Here is a 22,268-nt window from a genome sequence, read left to right on the forward strand (position 1 = left end):
AGGCTATGGACTGACATGTCAGGATGGGAATGGGAAGTGGAGGTAAAATGTGTGGCCACTGGGAGAGCCCGCTTTTTCTGGTGGACAGAGTGTGGGTGCTTGGCGACGCGGTCTCCAAATCTACGTCGGGTCTCACCGATATACAGGAGGCCGCATCAGACACAGTATACGACCCCAACAGACTCTCAGGTGAAGTGTCGCCTCATCTTAAGACCGTAAGATATAGGAGCAGAAGTAGGCCATTTGGCCTATTGAGTCTGCTCCACCATTCAATCATGGGCTGATTCAATTCTTCCAGTCATCCCCAGTCCTCTGCCTTCGCCCCATACCCTTGATGCCCTGGCTAATCAAGAACCTATCTATCTTTGTCTTAAATACATCAAATGACTTGGCCTCCACAGCTGCTCGTGGCAAAAATTCCACAGATTTACCACCCTCTGACTAAAGTAATTTCCCCACATCTCTGTTCTAAAAGGATGTCCTTCAATCCTGAAGCCGTGCCCTATTGTCCTAGAACTGCCTACCATGGGAAATAACTTTGCCATATCTAATCTGTTCAAGCCTTTTAACATCCGTAATGTTTCTATGAGATCTCCCTTCATTCTTCTGAACTCCAGAGCTGCCAAACGTTCCTCATCATTCCTTTCATTCCTGGAATCATTCTCGTGAATCTTCTCTGAACCCTCTCTAATGTCAGTATATTCTTTCTCAAATAAGTTTGGCACGTTCAGTTCAGTTCAACGTAGACCATGCTGTTTGTTGTCTGGAGCTTAGAAAAATAGAGGGCTTATGGGTAACCCTAGGTAATTTCTAAAGTGAGTACATGTTCGGCACAGCTTTGTTCCTTAGGTTTTCCATGTTTCTATAATCTCAGCGAAAGGGGGATCCGGACACGACGGGCCGAATGGCCACTGCTTTTACCCGGATCATTCCCGCCATCTGTGAGCCGTTAGTCCGCCGAACGGGAGAGGGAGCAGTGGCTGGAGGTCCGCCGAATGGGAGAGGGAGCGGTGGCTGGAGGTCCGCCGAGCGGCAGAGGGAGCGGTGGCTGGAGGTCCGCCGAGCGGGAGAGGGAGCGGTGGCTGGAGGTCCGCCGAGCGGCAGAGGGAGCGGTGGCTGGAGGTCCGCCGAGCGGGAGAGGGAGCGGTGGCTGGAGGTCCGCCGAAGTGGATGGGGGGCACGCGCAGAGGGGTGGGTGGGACGTTCGGCTGAAATGGCGCGGAAGGGCGGGTTTCGGTCGGTGCTGCGAGCTCTGAATTTGAGCGGCGGCAGTCGGCGACTCTTCGGGGCCGGCTTTGTGTGTGGGTCGGTCCTGGGCTCCTTCGGCTGCGCACTGGTTGTGCAGTGGACCCGCCGGCGGCAGCAGGACGAAGAGAAGGTTGAGGGAGGTGAGGCAAGGAGGAGTGTGAGGGAGGTGCTGGGAAGCTGTGATGCAGTGTTCGAAGCAAATTTATAATCAAAGTACATATACAACCCTGAGATTTATTTTCTTGCAGACAGTCACAGTAAGTACAAAGACAAACGTGCAAAAGACAACAAATTATGCAAATACTAAAAGAAAAACAATAATAGATAAGTAATAAATGATATTGAGAACATGAGTTCTAGAGTCTGTGAACTGTCTCCCTGAGGTTGTAGATACATTTCAGTGCTGGGGTGTGTGAAGGTATCTCCTCTGGTTCAGAATTATCAGTTATTAAACTGTTCCTGAACATAGTGATTTGGGACCCGAGGCTCCTGTACCTCCTTCCTCATGTCATCAGTGAGAAGAGGGCTTGGCCGCATTGGTGGGGGATCCTTGATGATGGATGCTGTTTTCCTGCCACATGGCCCCAAAGGCTTTTCCTTCGATGGATCGGCTTTTTGTAGGTTTTTCCTTTCAGGTGCATTGGTGCTTCGATACCAGGTCATGATACAGCCAGTTAAGTTTACTCTCCACCGCATACTTACGAAAATTCGCCAGTTTTAGATGATGTGCCAAATATTTGCAAACGTACAAGAAAGGAGATGTGCTGCCGTATCTTCTTTGTAATTGCACTTGCATGCTGGACCCAGGGCAGATCCTCTGAAGTGATAACACTGAGAAATTTAAAGTTGTTGGCCCTCCAGCTCTGATCCACCGATGAGGACTGGATCACAATCCTCGGGTTTCCTCCTGAGGTCAATAATCAGACCTTTGGTCTTGCTGACATTGAGTATGTGGCACCACTCAGTCTCCCTCCTATGCGCTGATTTGTCACCACCTTTGATTCAGCCAACAGCAGCAAACTCAAATGAGGCATTGGAGCTGTGCATAGCCTCACAGTCAGAAGTATAAAACAAATAGAGTGGGGGTGCCTTGTGGCACCGCTGTGCTGAGGGTGCCTGTGGAGGAGATGTTGCCAACCTGAACTGACTGGGGTCTGCAAATAAGGAAATTGAGGATCCAATTGCACAAGGAGGTATTGCTGCCCAGGTCTTAGGATATTATATTAGGCCATTCAGCCCATCGAGTCTGCTCCACCATCCCATTATAGCTGATCCCAGATTCCACTCAACCCCACACACCTGCCTTCTTGCCATACCCTTTGATGCCTTGACCGATCGGGAAACTATCAATTTACACCTTAAATATATCCACAGATTTGACCTCCACTGCAGTCTGTGGCAGAGCATTCCACAGATTCACTACTCTATGGCTAAAATAATTCCTCCTTATCTCGGTTCTAAAGGGTCACCCCTCAATTTTGAGGCTGTACACTCTAGTTTTGGATACCCTCACCATAGGAAACATTCTCTCCACATCCACTCTATCTAGTCCTTTCAACATTCGGTTGGTTTCAATGAGATCCCCTGCATTCTTCAAATTGCAGTGAGTACAAGCCCAAAGCTGCTAAATACACCTCAAATGTTAACCCCTTCGTTCCTGGAATCATCCTTGTGAATCTTCTCTGGACTCTCCAGTGACAACACATCCTTTCTGAGATATGGGGCCCAAAACTGTTGACAATACTTCAAGTACAGCCTGACTGGTGTCTTATAAAGCCTTAGCATTATTTCCTTGCTTTTATATTCTATTCCCCTTGAATTAAATGCCAACATTGCATTTGCCTTCTTTACCAGAGACTCAACCTGTAAATTAACCTGGGAATCTTGCATGAGGACTCCCAAGTCCCTCTGCACCTCTGATGTTTGAACCTTCTCCCCATTTAGATAACAGTCTAAACTGTTGTTCATTTTACCAAAATGCGTTACTGTATCATACATTTCTCAACACTGTATTTCATCTGCCACTTTTTTGTCTATTCTTTCAATTTGTCTGTCCTGCTACAATTGTATTGTTTCCCCAGCACTACCTACCTCTCCACCTGTCCTCATATCATCGGCAAACTTTGCCACTCATGGTTAGTTTTGAGGGGATGATAGTGTTGAATGCAGAGCTGCAGTCAATGATCCTGATGTATGCATCTTCACTGTACAGATGTTCAGGGTTGAGTGAAGAGCCAATGAAATGGCATCTGATATTGACCTGTTGTGATGTTAGGCAAATTGGAGTGGATCCATACGCTCAGGCAGGATTTGATATATTTCCTCACCAAACTTCACACAATGAATGGAGGATGAGGTGTGTTGTTGGCCTAAAGGGAGATATCTTGGAGATGGGTATGTTGCAGATGTTAGGTGATAGAGGTAGATAAAGATTGATGGTAAAATATGAAGGTAAGGTCAATAATATAAAGAGGATACAAAAAGTTTTTTTTTAGATGTACGAAGAGTAAGAGAGGTGAGAATGGATTTTGGACTTCTGGAAACTGATACTGGAGAGATAGTAGGGGAAATCAAAGAAATAGAGGAATTTAAGTATTTTGCATTTTCCTTCACTGTGGAAGACTATCAGTATGCTAGAAATTCAAGAGTGTCAGTCAGAAGTGGGTATGGGGTTGCTATTACTAAGAGAAGGTGCTTGGGAAATTGAAATGTAATGAACGTAGGTAAGTCACCTGGACCAGATGGACTACACCCCATGATTTCCCCTATCCCACACACAGTACAAAACACTATCCTGTTGCCATTCTCACTAAACTACTATGCCCTAACAGATAAGGAATGAACAATTACAGAGGTGCTAGAAAGTATGTGAACCCTGTAGAATTTTCTTTATTTCTGCATAAATATGACCTAAAATGTGATCAGATTTTCATATAACTCCTAAAGCTAGATAAAGAGTAACCAGTTAAATAATTAACAACAACATCATACTTGTTCATTTATTGAGGAAAATGATCCAATGTTACATATATTTGTTGGAAAAAGTATGTGAACCTTTGCTTTCAGTAACTGGAGTGACCCCGTTGAACAGCAGTAACTTAAAGCAAGTGCTTCCAGTATCTTGATCAGTCCTGCACATCGACTTGGAGCAATTTTAGGCCATTCCTCTTTACAAAGCTGCTTCAACTTTGGGATGTTGGTGGGCTTCCTTGCATGAACTGCTTGCTTCAGGTCCTTCCACAACATTTCTACAGGATTAAGTTCCGGTCTTTGACTCGGCCATTCCAAAACCCAAACATAGCAATGTGCATTTCTGCCAGAAAGTTCAACTTTTGTCTCATCTGTCCATGGAACATTATCCCAGAGTGTTGAAGAACATCCAGGTGGTCTTGCACAGGGACCTCATGATTTGGATAATGGAATTGATGGCTTTGTGGCCAAGTTTCTGGACAATACAAAGATAGATGGAGGGTAGGTAGCATTGAGGAAGTAGAGAGGCTAGAGAAGGACTTGGGATTAGGAGAATGGGTAAAGAAATGGCAGATGGAATACAGTGTCAGGAAGTTTATGGTCATGCACTTTGGTAAAAGAAATGAAAGAGTTGACTTTTCTAAATGGAAAAAAAATCAAATATCTATGATGCAAAGGGACTCGGGAGTCCTCACGCAGGATTCCCTGAAGGTTAATTTGCTGGTTGAGTCTGTGGTGAGGAAGGCAACTGCAATGTTAGCATTTGTTTTGAGAGAACTAGAATATAAAAGCAAGTAATGTTGAGGCTTTATGAGGTACTGGTAAGGCCTCACTTGGAGTATTGTGAGCAGTTTGGACCCCCTTGTCTAAGAAAGGATGTGCTGAGGCTTGGAGAGGGTTAATTCCAGGAATGAAAAGATTATCATATGAGGACCGATTGATGGCTTTGGGCCAGTACTCACTGGAATTCAGAAGAATGTGGAGTTGTGGGTGGGCGGGGGGTGGGGGGGAGTCTCACTGAAACATCGAATATTGAAAGGCTTCGATAGAGTGTATGCAGAGAAGATGTTTCCTATGGTGAGGGAGTCTAGGGCCAGAGGACACGGCCTCAGATTAGAGTGATGTCCATTTAGAAAATAGAGATGAGGAATTTATTCAGCCAGGAAGTGGTAAATCTGTGGAATTTGTTGCCACAGGCGGCTGTGGAGAGCAAGTGGTTGGGTGTATTTAAGCAGAATTTGATAGGTTCTTGATTCAAAGGTTCACCTCACCATCAAAGTATATGCAGAATGCAACTCTGAAACTTATCCTCTCCAGACAGCCATAGAATACAGAAAATCACACAAGCAGTTGAAAGAAATATATCAACCCCAGTGCCTGGAGCCAGCAGCCCTCCAAGAACTGCTTTCTCCCTTCATTTGCCTTGATGTTTCACTCTTCCTCGATGCTTTAATCAGTGAGAAATATAGTCAATCATAGCCCCTTGTCTGTCTCTGAGCACGTGCTCATCTTTCTCTCCTGAAGTTTAGTCAGGGCATGAGGATTTATGGGAAGAAGGCAGGAGATTGAGGTTCGAGGGTAATGGATCAGCCTTGATGAAATGATGGAGTAAACTTGATGGGCCAAATGGCCTATCCTGCTCCTATATCTTATGGTCTTTTGATGGAGTGGATGTGGAGAGGATGTTCCATATAATGGGGGAGTCTTTGACTAGAGGGCACAGTCTCAGTATAGAGGGATATCCCTTTAGCACAGTGATGAGTTGTCACCATTAAAGTAAAATAACTGGATCCAGAACATACACACTCTTAGGACTCGATCACACTTTATTTTACTTGTGTACAAGCATGGTCCCTGTCACCTTGGACAGAAAAATGCTATTTTCATACAAAATTAGCTTATCAGTTACAGATATAGACCATTTGATAAATTACATATGTTTGAATTCCTTATTTGCAAGAACAGTTGCCATTCACAATACAGGTATTAAAAGTCAATAGAAACTACAAGTTAATAACCAGTAACATGTTGGAGTTAGTAAAGCAATTGTCCCTTAGTTGTGTGTGCTTTGGATTGCTTACCTTATCTCCAGTCCCTTTGCTGTGCAAAGGAAGGTTATACTTTTCAAAGACCTTCCTTGCCTGGACTGTCTGTACACTATCTGTAGTCTGTCCTTGCCAGGATATTACGTTAGCCCTTGCATACAGCAACTTCCGCGTGAGAAATTTCTTTAGCCAGATGGTGGTGAATTTGGAATTCAATGCCACGACAGCTGTAGAATTCAAATCTGGTTATACTTAAAGCAATAGGTTTCTGATTAGAAAGGGTGTGGGAGCGAAGGCAGGGGAATGGGGTTCAGAAGGATAATAAATAAACCATGGTGGAATGGTGGAGCAGACTGAATGGGCCAAATGGCCTAATTCTGCTCCTAGTCTTACTGTTTTATGTTGATAATGGGAGGAGTGCTGGCGAAAATGGTGAAAGTTGTGGTGAGATGTGACTTCAGACATAGGAACCATAGGAACCATACATTAATGCAGGACACATACCAGAAGCACTACCCTCAGCATTGTCAAGGACCCCTCCTATCGGTCCCACAATCTCTCTGACTTCCTACTGTCAGTATAAGAACAAGGATTTATAGATTCATAGGCTGGGGAATAGCTTCTTCCCCCAGGTTGTGAGACTTCGGAACACCCTGCTGCCAGGGCATTCATCTTGCGTTCTCTTACTGTGGACTGATGAACGTTCAGGTCTTTAGAAATGCATTTGTAGCCTTTTCCAGCTTCTTGCACCTCTACAGTTCTAAGGTTCTCTGAAAGTTTTGATCGAGGCATGGTGCACATAAAGAGATCTTTATTGAGAAGAGGAAGCTTTGTCAGTAACCTGACTTTGTGTGCCTTTTTTATATGGCAGGGCACCTCTACAACCCACACCTCCAATCTCAACTCATTGATTGGAACACCTCACTCCAAATAGTTTTTGAAGAAGGCATTACCCCAGAGGTTCATATACTTGTTTCAACAAATATATGTAATGTTTTTGTGTTATTTATTGGGTTCTCTTTATCTAGTTTTAGGATGTGTGAAGATCTGACCATATTTTAGGTCATGTTTATGTAGAAATTGAGAAAATTCTACAGGGTTCACAAACTTTCTAGCACCTCGGTAGGAGCCTCAAGTCCCACACCACCAGGTTCAGGAACAGTAAATACTCTTCAACCATCAGGCGCCTGAGCCAGCATGGATAACTTTACTCATCACAATGCAGAATTGATTCCACAACCTATGGACTCACTTTCAAGGACTCTATAACTCATGGTCTCAATTTTTTTTATTATTTATTATTATTATGAGATGTTTTTCATTTTGAATATGGTCAATTTGTCATCTTTTGTACATTGGTCGTTTATCTTTGTAGATTTTCATTGTACTTGGTATTTACTGTGAATGCTCTCAAGAAAATGAATCTCGGTGGTATATGGCATATATGTACTTTGCCAATAAATTTACTTTGAACTTTGATTTCAGTGTCTGCAGTCTCATTGCTTGTTAGAACAGGTGCTGCATCTGATGATGTTGTGCGATTGGTGGACCTAATTTTTGGTGTCTAATCTGCAGAGCTTGTGCTCGAACTAGTCTCTGACTCTAGATGGCCCATTGTTTGAAAATTGTGATTGTCCCGGTTCCTCTGCCAATGCTCAGAAGTACTGCAATCCAGGCAATGCCATCTTCTCTCAGCTACCATTGGGAAGAAGGTACAGCAGTCTGAAGTCCCACAGCACCAGGTTCAAGAACAGCAACTTCATCTCAACCAGTTAGTTTGTAAACCAAATGGCACAGACTTACTCACTATGTCTGTATAACAACACTTTGATTACTTTGCATTAAAATTAATTATTTTTGTTCTAATTTTGTCCTTTTTTGTAAATATCATGAATAATTTATGTTTTTTTCTTGTGAATGATTTTATACGATATTGTGTTTGTTGTTGCTTGCAAGTAAGTTTTCCAGTGGCTCTGTACATACATGGACTGCCCCATATGACAATGACCTTGACTTTGACTTTGATTTTTCTCTGTAGAGCACTTGGAGGACAATCTGCTGGAAAAGTTTGGCTTGCCTCTGCTTGGTTCAGACATCCGTTATTGCACCAATCACATCTCCTCATATGATCAGGCCAAGAGGACACCCAGATGGGTTCTCGAGCACATCACGAAAGAAAAGGTGCAAGGTACATTAAACTGGTTAAGTGAAACTGAGCCCTTCAAGGATCTAGCATTGAGCTGACCCTTGCCCTGCCCCATGATGATTTCTCACCAATCACCATGATCCATCCTTATGGGTGTTACAGGTTTAAAGGAGTGGGTGTGTAGATTGACCTCAATGAACTATAAAAGACAGAAGCATTCAATAGATACGTTTAATGTCAGAGAAATGTATACAATATACATCCTGAAATTCTTTTTCTTTGCAAACATCCACGAAAACAGAGAGGTGCTCCAAAGAACGAATGACAGTTAAATGTTAGAACCCCAAAGTCCCCCCCCCCAGTTTCCCCCTCCCATGCATAAGCAGTGGCAAAGCGACGACCAGTCCTCCCCCACCAGCAAAAAAGCATCAGCTCCTCCCACCGAGCACTCAAGCGCGCAGCAAAGCATCAATAAGTCACAGACTTGCAGTATCCCAAAGACTACTCGTTCATGGATTAACTTGCTCTCAATTGGTGGGTATGTGTGAAGTGAATGTAACATAACTTCCCAGCTCCTATGCTCAGTGCCCTGACTGATGAAGGCCAGTAGGCAAATGTCTTCTTCACCACCTTGTCTACCTGTGATTGTCACTGCAAAGGAACAATATACTTGTACCCCCCACGCCCCTCTGTTCTAAGTATGCCCCAGGGCTCTACCATTCACTGTCAAAGTCCTAACCTGATTTGACTTGTCCCAAGGTTAGGACAAAATCCCAAGGGATCTGATCAAGTTTGCAAATAGTTAAAAGAGGAGAGGCAGAGGACCTGTGGGAACTCCTCACTACAGGTGTCCCGAGAAAGGCTCTAGATTAACACTTGCTGGAATGTCCATAAACTACAGAACCCCTTCTGCGACTCTTTTGCCCGTTGAGTCCACAGTATATGCTGACTCTTTAAAAGAGCAGTCCAATCAGTCCTCTGCTCATTTCTGGGAGGAATTTTCTTCTTTGAATGCTTAGGCTATTCTTTTTGAAAGGTTGCTGTTGAGTCCGTATTCTCCACCTTCTCATTCCGACCACTTGTGTAAAAAAAAAAGAGAGAGAGAAGAAACATTTTTAAATTACCCAGATTTTGTGTGTGTGGTCATCAAAAATCCTCCACTTTCTTTTTGTAGGATTCCAGCATTAAGATAAGTAGCATGTTCAACAACCATAAGCACAAAAGATTCTGCAGTTGCTGGAAGTCCAGTGTAACACACACAGAATGCTGAAGGAACTCAGCAGGTCAGGCAGCTTCTATGGAGAGGAGAAACCGAATGATTGTTCAACAACTGAATGGTCTTAAGGTTTAATTTCCTTTCTAGTAACAGATGGAGTCGTTAACCTGAATAAGCTGAAAAACCAGAATTCACCATGGAAATATATTTACATTGCACTGTGGTTTTGAACAGGAACAGCTGATCGGAAATACTGCAAGTTTAAACCAGACCCTGCTGTGCCACCCTGTTTCAGCGCCGTCAATGAGGACTACATCAACAGTGGCTGGAGCCGAGGACACATGGTTCCAGCAGGAGACAACAAGTACTCACTGGTATAGATCAATCTGCATACTGTTTTATGTGTGTGTGCACGTGCATGTGTCTTCCCTGAAGTTTAGAAGAATGAGGAGTAACCTTACCCAAAGGAGGCCTGACAGGGTAGCTGTTGAGGCACCTTCAGTAACGCAAGAGGATGCAGTTTGAAAAAACTAGGGCCCAGTCATTTACATCTGACTTGTACTGCAAAAGCCTTAGGTTCCACACCATCAGTTTCAGACATAATGTGGCTCTGGTCAAGATAATCACTTTGAAATGTAGGAGAATGAGGGGCGACCTTACAAAAATGTTTAAAATTATGAGAGGCACAGATAAGGTAGATAGTAAATGACATTAAAGAGGGGGGAGGGTCCTGGTTGGCTGCTGGTGATTAGTGGTGTTCTATAGGGACTGTGTTGGGTCTGCTACTTTTCATGTTATATGTTAAGTGATCTGGACGGCAGAATTAATGGCTTTGTGGCCAAGTTTTCAGACAATATGAAGATAAGTGGAGGAGCAGGCAGTGTTGTGGAAGTATGGAATCTTGGGCAGGTTGGGAAAATGAGCAAAGAAGAGTCAGATGGAAGACAGTGTAAGGAAGTGTATGGTCATACACTTTGGTAGAAGGAATAAAGGCATAGACTATTTTCTAAATGGGGAGAAAATCCAGAAATCAGAAGTGCAAAGTGACTTGGGGGTTCTTGTGCCTGAACCAGGAATCTTAAGGTAGTATAGGGTAACGTATAAACTTTACTTTGACTTCTGACTTAAATCATCCATGTGAACCAAGATGGCAGTCTGAGCTAGTCTTTGCCTGCCTATGAATCTTATCCCTCAAAGCCTTATCTATCTAAATGTCTTTTAAATATTTTTATTGTACCTGCTTCTACAGCTTCCTGTGATAATTCATTCCATATATCTGCCATCCTCTCTAGTGAACAAGTTTCCCTTTGGGACCCTTTAAACCTTTCCCCTCTCACCCTCTAGTTTTAGACTCCTTTATCCTGGGGAAAAGACTTGCCATGCACCTTATCTACATTTATCATAATTTTATACATTTGTGTACAAATTTCATCAGATGCCAAGCTGATCACTTTGTACATCATTTTCTGCCTTTCTGTTTCTCCTACCAAAAAGTTATTATTTATTCCCATTGTACTGTATCTGCTCCCCCCACCCTACAAGCCCATCACCCCTACTGCGACATAGGCTGCCGACAGCAGTTCATCACCGTCCTCTATCCTGGGCCCGTCTTTCTAGTTGACCTCAGTGTAGCCCATCTTCAAAGATCCTTCCCCTCCCAGAGATGAGCTCTTTGGAGCTTCTGTTGGCATTTCTGTAGCTCTGGGTTTTTAATGGGATGGGGTTGCTAGACCCAAGCCCAACCCTCCTCCTTTTGCAGCTGGGCTGGGGACCATCCAGTTGTGTATTTGCTGCTCGCTCACTCAAATTGTCTAAATATCTGAAGCCTCTTTGCTGCTTCCTCACAACTCGCAATTCCACTTGGCTCAACTGCAAGTTTAAAATGTTATCCATCTAGTTGTCAGTACTTACCTGCCCCATTGACTTAAAAATAATTCAGTCAGCACTGGTGTTAAAATTTGTGCTTGTTATATTTTTTTGAAGGGCTACTTTTGAAAAAAATTATTAATTGACTATAATGTGCTTTGAGATATAATTTGTTTATGCCAGGTACTTCTATGCTTTTCTGTTAATTTATCATGGACTGAGATTGTGAGATGTTGGTCCACTTGATAGCCAGAAGATGGCAGTGTTGTACAGTTAAGCACAGGTGATGCTGCCCTTCCACCACACTCAGTAGTTTGACTGCCTAAAGTGTGTCTCATTGAAACCGGGCACTTTGAGAGATAGGACATGTGCGCATGGGTTTAATATTGCTGTTTTGGTTCTCTGTGTTTCAGGGTAATTCCTCATATAGTCATAACAGCATGATACAAGCCCTTCAACTCAATGAGTCCATGCTGACTAATTTCCTTTCTGTCCATCTCCCTCCACCTGCTCTCTTCCAAGTACCTATTGAAGTGCTTGTTAAATGGTGCTATTTTACCTGCTCAACTGCTTACTCTGGTAGCTCATCCCATATGCTCACCACTCTCTGTATGAAGAAGTTGCCCCCAGGCCCCTTTAAACTTTTCCCCTCTTAACCCTAAACCTCTGCCCCCGGATTGCTTTTTTTGGTCTCCCATATCCTTGGATAAAGACCCAAAAAAACCAGAAATAGGCATTCAGCCCATCAAGTACTGTATGCTCTGCCCATCAATCATGGCTGATTTATTTTCCCTCTTCAACTTTCTATTCTCCAGCTTTCCTCCCGTAATCTTTAATGTCCTTACTAATAAATAACATATTGACCTCTGCTTTAAATATAACCAATGATTTGGCCTCCACAGCCATCTTTGGTAATGAATTCCACATATTCACCACCCTCTGACTAAAGAGATTCCTCCTCACCTCTATTCTAAAGGGAAACTCTACTATTCTGAGGCTGTGTGCTCTGGACCTGGACTCTCCGACTATTAAAAACATGCTCTCCATTTCAATTTTATCCAGGTCCTTTAAAATTCATTTGGTTTCAGTGAGAACTCCCTCATTCTTCTAAACTCAAGTGAGAAAAAGCCCAGAGCTATCAAACACTCCTCATATGTTAACCCTTTTATTCCTGGAATCATACTTGTAAACCTCTTCTGGACCATCCCCTTAGATTCCCCCTTAGATATGGGGCCAAAACTGCTCACAATTCTCCAAATATGGTCTGTGAGACACCTTATAAAGCCGCAGCATTGTATTGTTGCTTTTATATTCTAGTCCTCTCAAAACGAATGCTAACATTACATTTGCCATCCTTACTACCAACTCAATCTGCAAGTTAACCTTTAGTGAATCCTGCACTAGACTCCAAAGTCCCTTTGCACCTCTGATTTCTGAATTTGCTCCCCATTGAAAAGGTAGTCTATGCCATTATTCTTCCTCCCAAAGTGCGTGACCATACACTTCCCGACACTGTATTCCATCTGCCACTTCTTTGCCCATTCTCCGAATCTGTCCAAGTTCTTCTGTAGACTCCCTGTGACCTGCCTCTCCACCAAATCCTGCAGAATGTTTGAGGTAGGTAACAGGATAAAATGACAGGTAACTAGAAAGCAGGTGATCCTTCTGGGATGACGCAGCAAGGCAAGGCAACATACATTACGTTGGAGAATGTTGAGCAGTGAACAGGCAGAGAGACCTTGGAGTGTGGATCACCTAAAGTAGTGGGACAAGTGTATGGGGTTCTGAAAAAGTTCCAAGTTCATTATCTTTCAACTATGCACATTTATACTGCCAAATGGAACAACATTCCTCCGAACCAAAGTGCACAACACAGTACATATTCATAACTCACACACATAATGCATAAATTAATATATTTTAGGGAGGGTCAAAGAGATTGTTGGGTGGTTGTGAAGGATCATTGACGATGTTAATGGCTCTGCAAGTACAGCCCTCCTGAAAAAGACGTAGAATACTTTGTTAGGTAAGGTACAGATTTATACTGAAACAGCCTGATGTTGGGGAGACATTCTTTACAGCAAGCGTGGTGTTGAAAGATGACTTATAAAAATCTTAGAGTCACAGACCAGTACAGAACAGAAACTGGCCCTTCGGCCCGTCTAGTTCAAAAGAACTGTTATTCTAGTTAGTCCCATAGACCCGCACCCAGACCAGTGCCCTTCGTACTCCTCTCATCCATACACCTCTCCAAACTTCACTCAAATGGTCCAGTTCAACCCGCATCTACAATTTCCATTGCCAGCTCGATTCACACTCACACCATCTGAGTGAAGTTCCCCCTCGGCTTCCTCTTAAATATTTCACCTTTTACCCTTAACGTATGACGTCTAGCCTTAACTGAGGGGAAAAAAGTCTACTTGCATTTACCCTATCCCCCACATCATTTTGAGTACCTGTATCAAATCTCTCCTCATTCCCTCATTGGGAATAAATTCCCAAATCTTGAGCCTTCCCTTGGCAATCAGAGATTATGATTGAAGAGGGCTACGTGTTGGGTTTATGTCTTTCTCTGCATGTCCACAACTCAGAGTTGGTGCCTGGACTTGATTGATGTACTGAATGGATATTACAGACCATATTTAGTGTCAGATTCAAATTTTTATATGGTATTGAAGAGTGAGTCAGAGCAAGAAGGCTGTGAGTGGAGAGGCTAAGGATTTCTGGAACAAAAGCGTTTTACTACTCGGGGTAAAAGAGAGGCAAGACTGCGCAGGTGGGTGACATCAGCCAGTAGAGCTGGAAAAGTTTTGAAAGAAGACAGCCATATCCAGTGGGCAGCAGAGTGATAGGGCTTTGGCTCAACGGGCTTAGGGGGTAATAAGGCGAGGTATGTTTACCTGTGTTAATTGCAGAAAAGAAGTATGTGCGTGAGGCTGTTTTTCTGTGCTCGGTGTCAGATGTGGGAGGTCCTGGAGTCTCCCAGCCTCCTGGACAGCCATATCTGCACCCGGTATGTTGAGCTGCAGCACCTAAGGGACCTCGTTAGGGAACTGGTGTTGCAGCTCGATGACCTTCGTTTAGTCAGGGAGAACGAGGAGGTGATAGAAAGGAGTTATAGGCGGGTGGTCACACTGGGGCCATGGGAGACAGACAAGTGGATAACAGGAGAAAGAAGGGCAAGAGTCAGGTACTAGAGAGTACCCCTGTGGGTGTACCCCTTGACAATAAGTTTGAGTACTGTTGGGGGGGAGACAGCCTGCCTGGGGGAAGCAACAGTGGCCGTGCCTCTGGCACAGAGTCTGGCCCTGTGGCTCAGAAGAGTAGGGAAAGGAAGAGGAAGGCAGCAGTGATAGGGGACTCTATAGTTAGGGGGTCAGACAGGCGATTCTGTGGACGCAGGAAAGAAACTTGGATGGTAGTTTGGCTCCCGGGTGCCAGGGTCCAAGATGTTTTGGATCGTGTCCAAGATATTCTTTAGTGGGAGGGAGAATAGCCAGAAGTCGTGGTACATATTGGTACCAATGACATAGGTAGGAAAAGGGAAGAGGTCCTGAAAATAGACTACAAGGAGTTAGGAAGGAAGTTGAGAAGCAGGACTGCAAAGTTAGTAATCTCAGGATTACTGCCCGTGCCATGCGACAGTGAGTATAGGAATAGAATGAGTTGGATGATAAATGCGTGGCTGAGGGATTGGAGCAGGGGACAGGGATTCAGATTTCTGGATCATTGGGACCTCTTTTGGGGCAGGTGTTACCTGTATGAAAAGAACGGGTTGCACTTGAATCCCAGGGGGACCAATAACCTGGTGGGGAAGTTTGCTAAGGCTACTGAGGAGAGTTTAAACTAAAATTGTTGGGGGGTGGGAACCGAACTGAAGTGAAAGAGGCGGTTGGCTCACAAATAGAGAAAGTTTGGAGATAGTGTGAAAGGGAGGATAGGCAGGTGATAGAGAAGGGATGCACTCAGACCGATGGTTTGAGATGTATCTATTTTAACGCAAGAGTATTGTGAACAAAGCGGATGAGCTTAGCGTGTGGATCAGTACTTGGAGCTATGAAGTTGTGGCCATTACAGAGACTTGGATGGCTCAGGGACAGGAATGGTTACTTCAAGTGCCGGATTTTAGATGTTTCAGAAAGGACAGGAGGGAGGCAAAAGAGGTGGGGGCATGGCACTGTTGATCAGAGATAGTGTCACGGCTGCAGAAAAGGTGGACGTCATGGAGCGATTGTCTATGGAGTCTCTGTGGATGGAGGTTAGGAACAGGAAGGGGTCAATAACTTTACAGTGTTTTTTATAGGCCGCCCAATAGTAACAGGGATATTGAGGAGCAGATAGGGAAATGGATCGTGGAAAAGTGTAATAATAACAGAGTTGTCGTGATGGGAGATTTTAATTTCCCAAATATTGATTGGCATCTCCTTAGAGCAAGGGGTTTAGATGGGGTGGAGTTTGTTAGGTGTGTTCAGGAAGGTTTCTTGACACAATATGTAGATAAGCCTACAAGAGGAGAGGCTGTACTTGATTTGGTATTGGGAAATGAACCTGGTCAGGTGTCAGATCTCTCAGTGGGAGAGCATTTTGGAGATAGTGATCATAATTTTACTGTATCTCCTTTACAATAGCATTGGAGAGAGATAGGAACAGTCAAGTTAGAAAAGCGTTTAATTTGATTAAGGGGAATTATAAGGCTATCAGGCAGGAAATTGGAAGTTTAAATTGGGAACAGATGTTCTCAAGAAAAAGTATGGAAGAAATGTGGCAAATGTTCAGGGGATATTTGTGTGGAGTTCTGAATAGGTATGTTCCAATGAGACAGGGAAGTTATGGTGGGGTACAGGAACCGTGGTGTTCAAAGGCTGTAATCTAGTCATCAAAAAAGAAAAGCTTACAAAAGGTTCAGAGAGCTAGGTAATGTTAGAGATTTAGAAGATTATAAGGCTAACAGGAAGGAGCTTAAAAAGGAAATTAGGAGAGCCAGAAGGGGCCATGAGAAGGCCTTGGCAGGCAGGATTAAGGAAAACCCCAAGGCGTTCGACAAGTATGTGAAGAGCAAGAGGATAAGACATGAAAGAATAGGACCTATAAAGTGTGACAGTAGGAAAGTGTGTATGGAACCAGAGGAAATAGCAGAGGTACTTAATGAATGCTTTTCTTCAGTATTCACTATGGAAAAGAATCTTGGTGATACCTTGCAGCAGACTAAAAAGTTTGAGCATGTAGATATTGAGAAAGAGGATGTGCTGGAGCTTTTGGAAAGCATCAAGTTGGATAAGTCACCAAAACCGGATGAGATGTTCCCCAGGCTACTGTGGGAGGTATAGGAGGAGATTGCTAAACCTCTGGTGATCTTTCAATCACCAATGGAGACAGGAGAGGTTCCGGAGGATTGGAAAGTTGCGGATGTTGTTCCTTTATTCAAGAAAGGGAGTAGAGATAGCCCAGGAAATTATAGACCAGTGAGTCTTACTTCAGTGGTTGGTAAGTTGATGGAGAAGATCCTGAGAGGCAGGATTTATGAACATTTGGAGAGGTATAATATGATTAGGAATAGTCAGCTTGGCTTTGTCAAGGGCAGGTCGTGCCTTACAAGCCTGATTTAATTTTTTGAGGATGTGACCAAACAGATTGATGAAGGAAGAGCAGTAGATGTAGTGTATATGGATTTCATCAAGGCATTTGATAAGGTACCCCATGCAAGGCTTATTGAGAAAGTAAGGAGGCATGAGATCCAAGGGGACATTGCTTTGTGGATCCAGAACTGGCTTGCCCACAGAAGGTAAAGAGTGGTTGTTAGACAGGTCATATTCTGCATGGAGGTCAGTCACCAGTGGTGTGCCTCAGGGATCTGTTCTGGGACCCTTACTCTTTGTGATTTTTATAAATGACCTGGATGAGGAAGTGGAGGGATGGGTTAGTAAGTTTGCTGATGACACGAAGGTTGGAGGTGGTGTGGATAGTGTGGAGGGCTGTCAGAGGCTACAGCGGGACATTGATAGAATGCAAAACTGGGCTGAGAAGTGGCAGATGGAGTTCAACCCAGATAAATGTGAAGTGGTTCATTTTGATAGGTCAAATATGATGGCAGAATATAGTATTAATGGTAAGACTCTTGGTAGTGTGGTGGATCAGAAGGATCTCAGGGTCTGAGTCCATAGGACGCTCAAAGCAGCTGTGCAGGTTGACTCTGTGGTTAAGAAGGCATATGGTGTATTGGCCTTCATTAATCGTTGAATTGAATTTAGGAGCCGAGAGGTAATGTTGCAGCTATAGAGGACCCTGGTCAGACCCCACTTGGAGTACCGTGCTCAGTTCTGGTTGCCTCACTACAGGAATGATGAGGAAGCCATAGAAATGGTGCAGAGGAGATTTACAAGGATGTTGCCTGGATTGGTGAGCATGCCTTCTGAGAATAGGTTGAGTGAACTCGGCCTTTGCTTCTTGGAGCGACGGAGGATGAGAGGTGACCTGATGGAGGTGTATAAGATGATGAGAGGCATTGATAGTGTGGATAGTCAGAAGCTTATTCCCAGGGGTGAAATGGCTGTCACAAGAGGGCACAGGTTTAAGGTGCTGGGGAGTAGGTACAGAGGAGATGTCAGGCGTAAGTTTTTTTACACAGAGTTGTGAGAGTGTGGAATGGGCTGCTGGTGACGGTGGTGAAGGCGGATATGATAGGGTCTTTTAAGAGACTTTTGGATAGGTGCATAGAGCTTCAAAAATAGAGGGCTATGGGTAACCCTAGTAATTTCTGAGGTAGGGACATGTTCAGCACAACTTTGTGGGCCGAAGGGCCTGTATTGTGCTGTAGGTGTTCTGTGTTTCTAAACAATCAGTACTTGCTGATTTAAAATATATCTACATTTAATTTGCAAACAATGGTTAAAGTTCAGCATGTGCACATTAGAAAGAATGTACAGTGGTAGTCTCTCGTTATCATTGCTTTGTCATTTTGATTAGCCCTTGTATAAAGAGTTTGTCCTTTAAACAAAGATTAATTATGTTAACTGAATCTGTGGTGTGTTTTGTTCTCCTTTGCAGAAAGCTATGGCAGAAACCTTCTATCTATCCAACATTGTACCTCAAAATTATGAAAACAATGCTGGCTTCTGGAACCGGTGAGCATCAAAATTTCCTAAATTTATACTTCAATCATGTGACCTTTATTTTCTTAAGTAATGCTTAGGGCTATCGGCTTGTGTTTGTCTAGGGGAAAATGCATCCACCTGCCAAACCGTGTCTCCCGTTTGCATAGATGCTGTGTAATGCACACTGGTACAAACTCGCACATACAATGTCAGACGGCACAAAATGTACATTTTATAGACTACGCTTTGTAAATCTTACTGGAACTAGGTAATTAATAGTGATACAATATAAAAAGAAAGAAAAGGGTGTCAAAACTTATCAGAGTTCAATCAGTTTGTGCACAACCATTGGAGCTCAATTAACGAAGCCTTCTGTCTGCCATTCGATCTTCTCTGACCTCCTTGACCTACCGCCTGGGACCAACCTCGGTGGTCGACCAGAAAGCGTCCAGTACGTCCGTCCTCTTCAGTTCTCCACCCGAAAAGCCCGCGCACTGACTCCAGGTTCCCACACGTACAGGTAGAATAACATAGCTTCCATTGGTTAGTTCCTCCGTTATCGATAATTATAACCCAAACATTTCAACTAAACAGCATTACCTCATCAGTTACATACAAAGAAGCCATTTCATTATAACGCTACAGAGAAGCCATTTTATATACACAGTTAACAATAATTGAGAACCCTGCACTTAGGTAGACCCTTGGTTTGGGGGTCACTTGCTTCCTCTCCAGTTCTGCAGTAATGCAATTTTGGTGCCTCTACTGCAAGTGTGACAGGAGTTGCTTGATAATCTGGGAAGAGGGGTGAATAATTAGAAAGGAGGAGAATCTCTTCTGTTAGTGCTGGACTTCCTTCTCCCAATAATATCCAGCTTCCTCAGTGCCACCCTGAACATGTTTCTCCATACTGACTGATCGTATGCCAGGATCTCCCACAAGTTAATCAGGGTGTTCCACTTAAAGGAGGATTTGGTAACATCATAAAGTTATAGAGACTACGGTTCAGAAATAGACCCCTTAGTCCATTTAATCCATGACAAACTGTTGTTCTGCCTAGTCCCATCGACATGTACCTAGACTATAGCTCTCCATAGCCTATCCATTCATGTCGTTATCCAAACGTCTAAATGTTGCAATCGAATCCATAGCCATCATTTCCACTAGCAGCTTGTTCCACATTTGTACCACCTGATGAGTGGATAAATTCCTCCACAGGTTCCCCTTAACACTTTTACCTTTCACCCTTCTCCTGTGAGTTCTAGTTATACTCACACCCAACCTCAGAGGAAAAAGCCTGCTTCCTTTTATCCTATCTATATGCCTCAAGATTTTGTATATGCGTATCAAGCCTCCTCTCATTCCTTTGCGCTTCAGAGAATAAAGATCTAATCTATTGAAACTTTCCCTGTAACTCGGGTCCTTAAGTCCCAGTAGCATCCTTGTAAATTTTCTCTTTCAATCTTATTGATACCTTTCCTGGAGGTAGGTGACCAGAACTTGCACATAATACTCCAAATTATGCCTCACCAATGTGTTATACAACTTCAACGTAATATCCCAACTCCTTCATTCTTTTTGTCTTGTCATAACAGAACGCAGAAGAAGTGTTTGTTTTGGGAAGCTGATGTTGAGTATGAGAGTGACATGTTTTTTTTTTGTGTGATATGTACATCACCAGGAAGGCATTTATTGGATATCCCAAAATGCCTTTGAGAAGCAGGTGGTGAACCTCTGTCTCGAACCATTGCAGTTTTTTCGGGCGAAGGTACTGCCACAGTGCTATCAGGTAGAGAGTTCCATGATTTGAAGGAATGATAATGTTTCCAAATTGATAGAACCATATATAACCACATAACAATTACAGCACGGAAACAGGCCATCTCGGCCCTTCTAGTCCGTGCCGATGCTTACACTCACCTAGTCCCACTGGCCCACACTCAGCCCATAACCCTCCATTCCTTTCCTGTCCATATACTTATCCAATTTTACTTTAAATGGCAATACCGAACCTGCCTCTACCACTTCTACTGGAAGCTCATTCCACACAGCTACCACTCTGAGTAAAGAAATTCCCCCTCGTGTTACCCTTAAACTTTTGCCCCCAATTCTCAAATCATGTCCTCTTGTTTGAATCTCCCCTTCTCTCGATGGAAAAAGCCTATCCATGTCAACTCGATCTATCCCCCTCATTATTTTAAATACCTCTATCACAGGGGTGTCAAACTCATTTTAGGTCACGGGCCGGATTGAGCAAAATGCAGCTTCATGCGGGCCGGATCAGTCGGACGCGTGCGAACGCAGCTTTCGTTGCCTCCGTTTTTTCAGCCTGCTCTCATGTGTCTCAGTCTCTACTATAACTACAAAGTGTTTCACTTTACAAATTCCGTTTCTTATGAAGAAGACTGCCGAATAAACACTAAAAACCCTGAAAACCTGGTACCTGAATAAACTCAGCATTAGCCATATCATACGCCATAGGCGTTTCGATTACTGGGGCCAGCTTTAATAGTAATTAGATATTATCTCGCGGGCCAAAGATAAATCCACCGCGGGCCGGATTTGGCCCACGGGCCTTGAGTTTGACATATATGCTCTATTAAGCCCCCCCTCAACCTTCTACGCTCCAAAGAATAAAGACCTAACTTGTTCAACCTTTCCCTGTAACTTAGGTGCTGAAACCCAGGTAACATTCTAGTAAATCTTCTCTGTACTCCCTCTATTTTGTTGATATCTTTCCTATAATTTGGTGACCAGAACTGTACACAATACTCCAAATTCGGCCTTACCAATGCCTTGTACAATTTTAACATTACATACCAACTCCTATGCTTAATGCTCTGATTTATAAAGGCCAGCATACCAAAAGCTTTCTTCACTACCCTATCCACATGAGATTCCACCTTCAGGGAACTATGCACCATTATTCCTAGATCACTCTGTTCTACTGCATTCTTCAATGCCCTACCATTTACCATGTATGTCCTATTTGGATTATTCCTACCAAAATGTAGCACCTCACACTTATCAGCATTAAACTCCATCTGCCATCGTTCAGCCCACTCTTCTAACTGGCCTAAATCTCTCTGCAAGCTTTGAAAACCTACTTCGTTATCCACAACGCCACCTACCTTAGTAGGCACCTACCATCTGCATACTTACTAATCCAATTTACCACCCCATCATCCAGATCATTAATGTATATGAGAAACAACATTGGATCCAATACAGATCCCTGAGGCACACCACTAGTCACCGGCCTCCAACCTGACAAACAGTTATCCACCACTACTCTCTGGCATCTCCCATATAGCCACTGTTGAATCCATTTTACTACTTCAATATTAATACCTAACGATTGAACCTTCCTAACTAACCTTCCATGTGGAACCTTGTCAAAGGCCTTACTGAAGTCCATATGCTTTAACATCCACTGCTTTACCTCATCAACTTTCCTAGTAACCTCTTCAAAAAATTCAATAGGATTTGTCAAACATGACCTTCCACGCACAAATCCATGCTGACTATTCCTAATCAGACCCTGTCTATCCAGATAATTATATATACCATCTCGAAGAATACTTTCCATTAATTTACCCACCATTGACGTCAAACTGACAGGCCTATAATTGCTAGGTTTACTCTTAGCACCCTTTTTAAACAATGGAACCACATGAGCAATACGC

At 43.5% G+C, this 22,268-nt stretch overlaps 1 protein-coding gene across 1 annotated transcript in view; it reads left to right on the plus strand.

Moving 5' to 3' along the window:
- The first annotated feature begins 1,201 nt into the window (after positions 1-1,201).
- The window catches only part of LOC140732391 (nuclease EXOG, mitochondrial-like), a 75,216-nt gene continuing 54,149 nt past the window's right edge, over positions 1,202-22,268 (plus strand). Inside the window, exons 1-4 of the mRNA XM_073054974.1 lie at positions 1,202-1,388; positions 8,302-8,451; positions 9,860-9,999; positions 18,536-18,612. Coding sequence (XP_072911075.1) covers positions 1,214-1,388; positions 8,302-8,451; positions 9,860-9,999; positions 18,536-18,612 — 542 coding nt within the window. The 5' untranslated portion in view covers positions 1,202-1,213. The remainder of the gene's footprint in view (positions 1,389-8,301; positions 8,452-9,859; positions 10,000-18,535; positions 18,613-22,268) is intronic.

Source organism: Hemitrygon akajei, chromosome 8 (genome assembly GCF_048418815.1).
Source record: "Hemitrygon akajei chromosome 8, sHemAka1.3, whole genome shotgun sequence".
NCBI lineage: Eukaryota > Metazoa > Chordata > Chondrichthyes > Myliobatiformes > Dasyatidae > Hemitrygon > Hemitrygon akajei.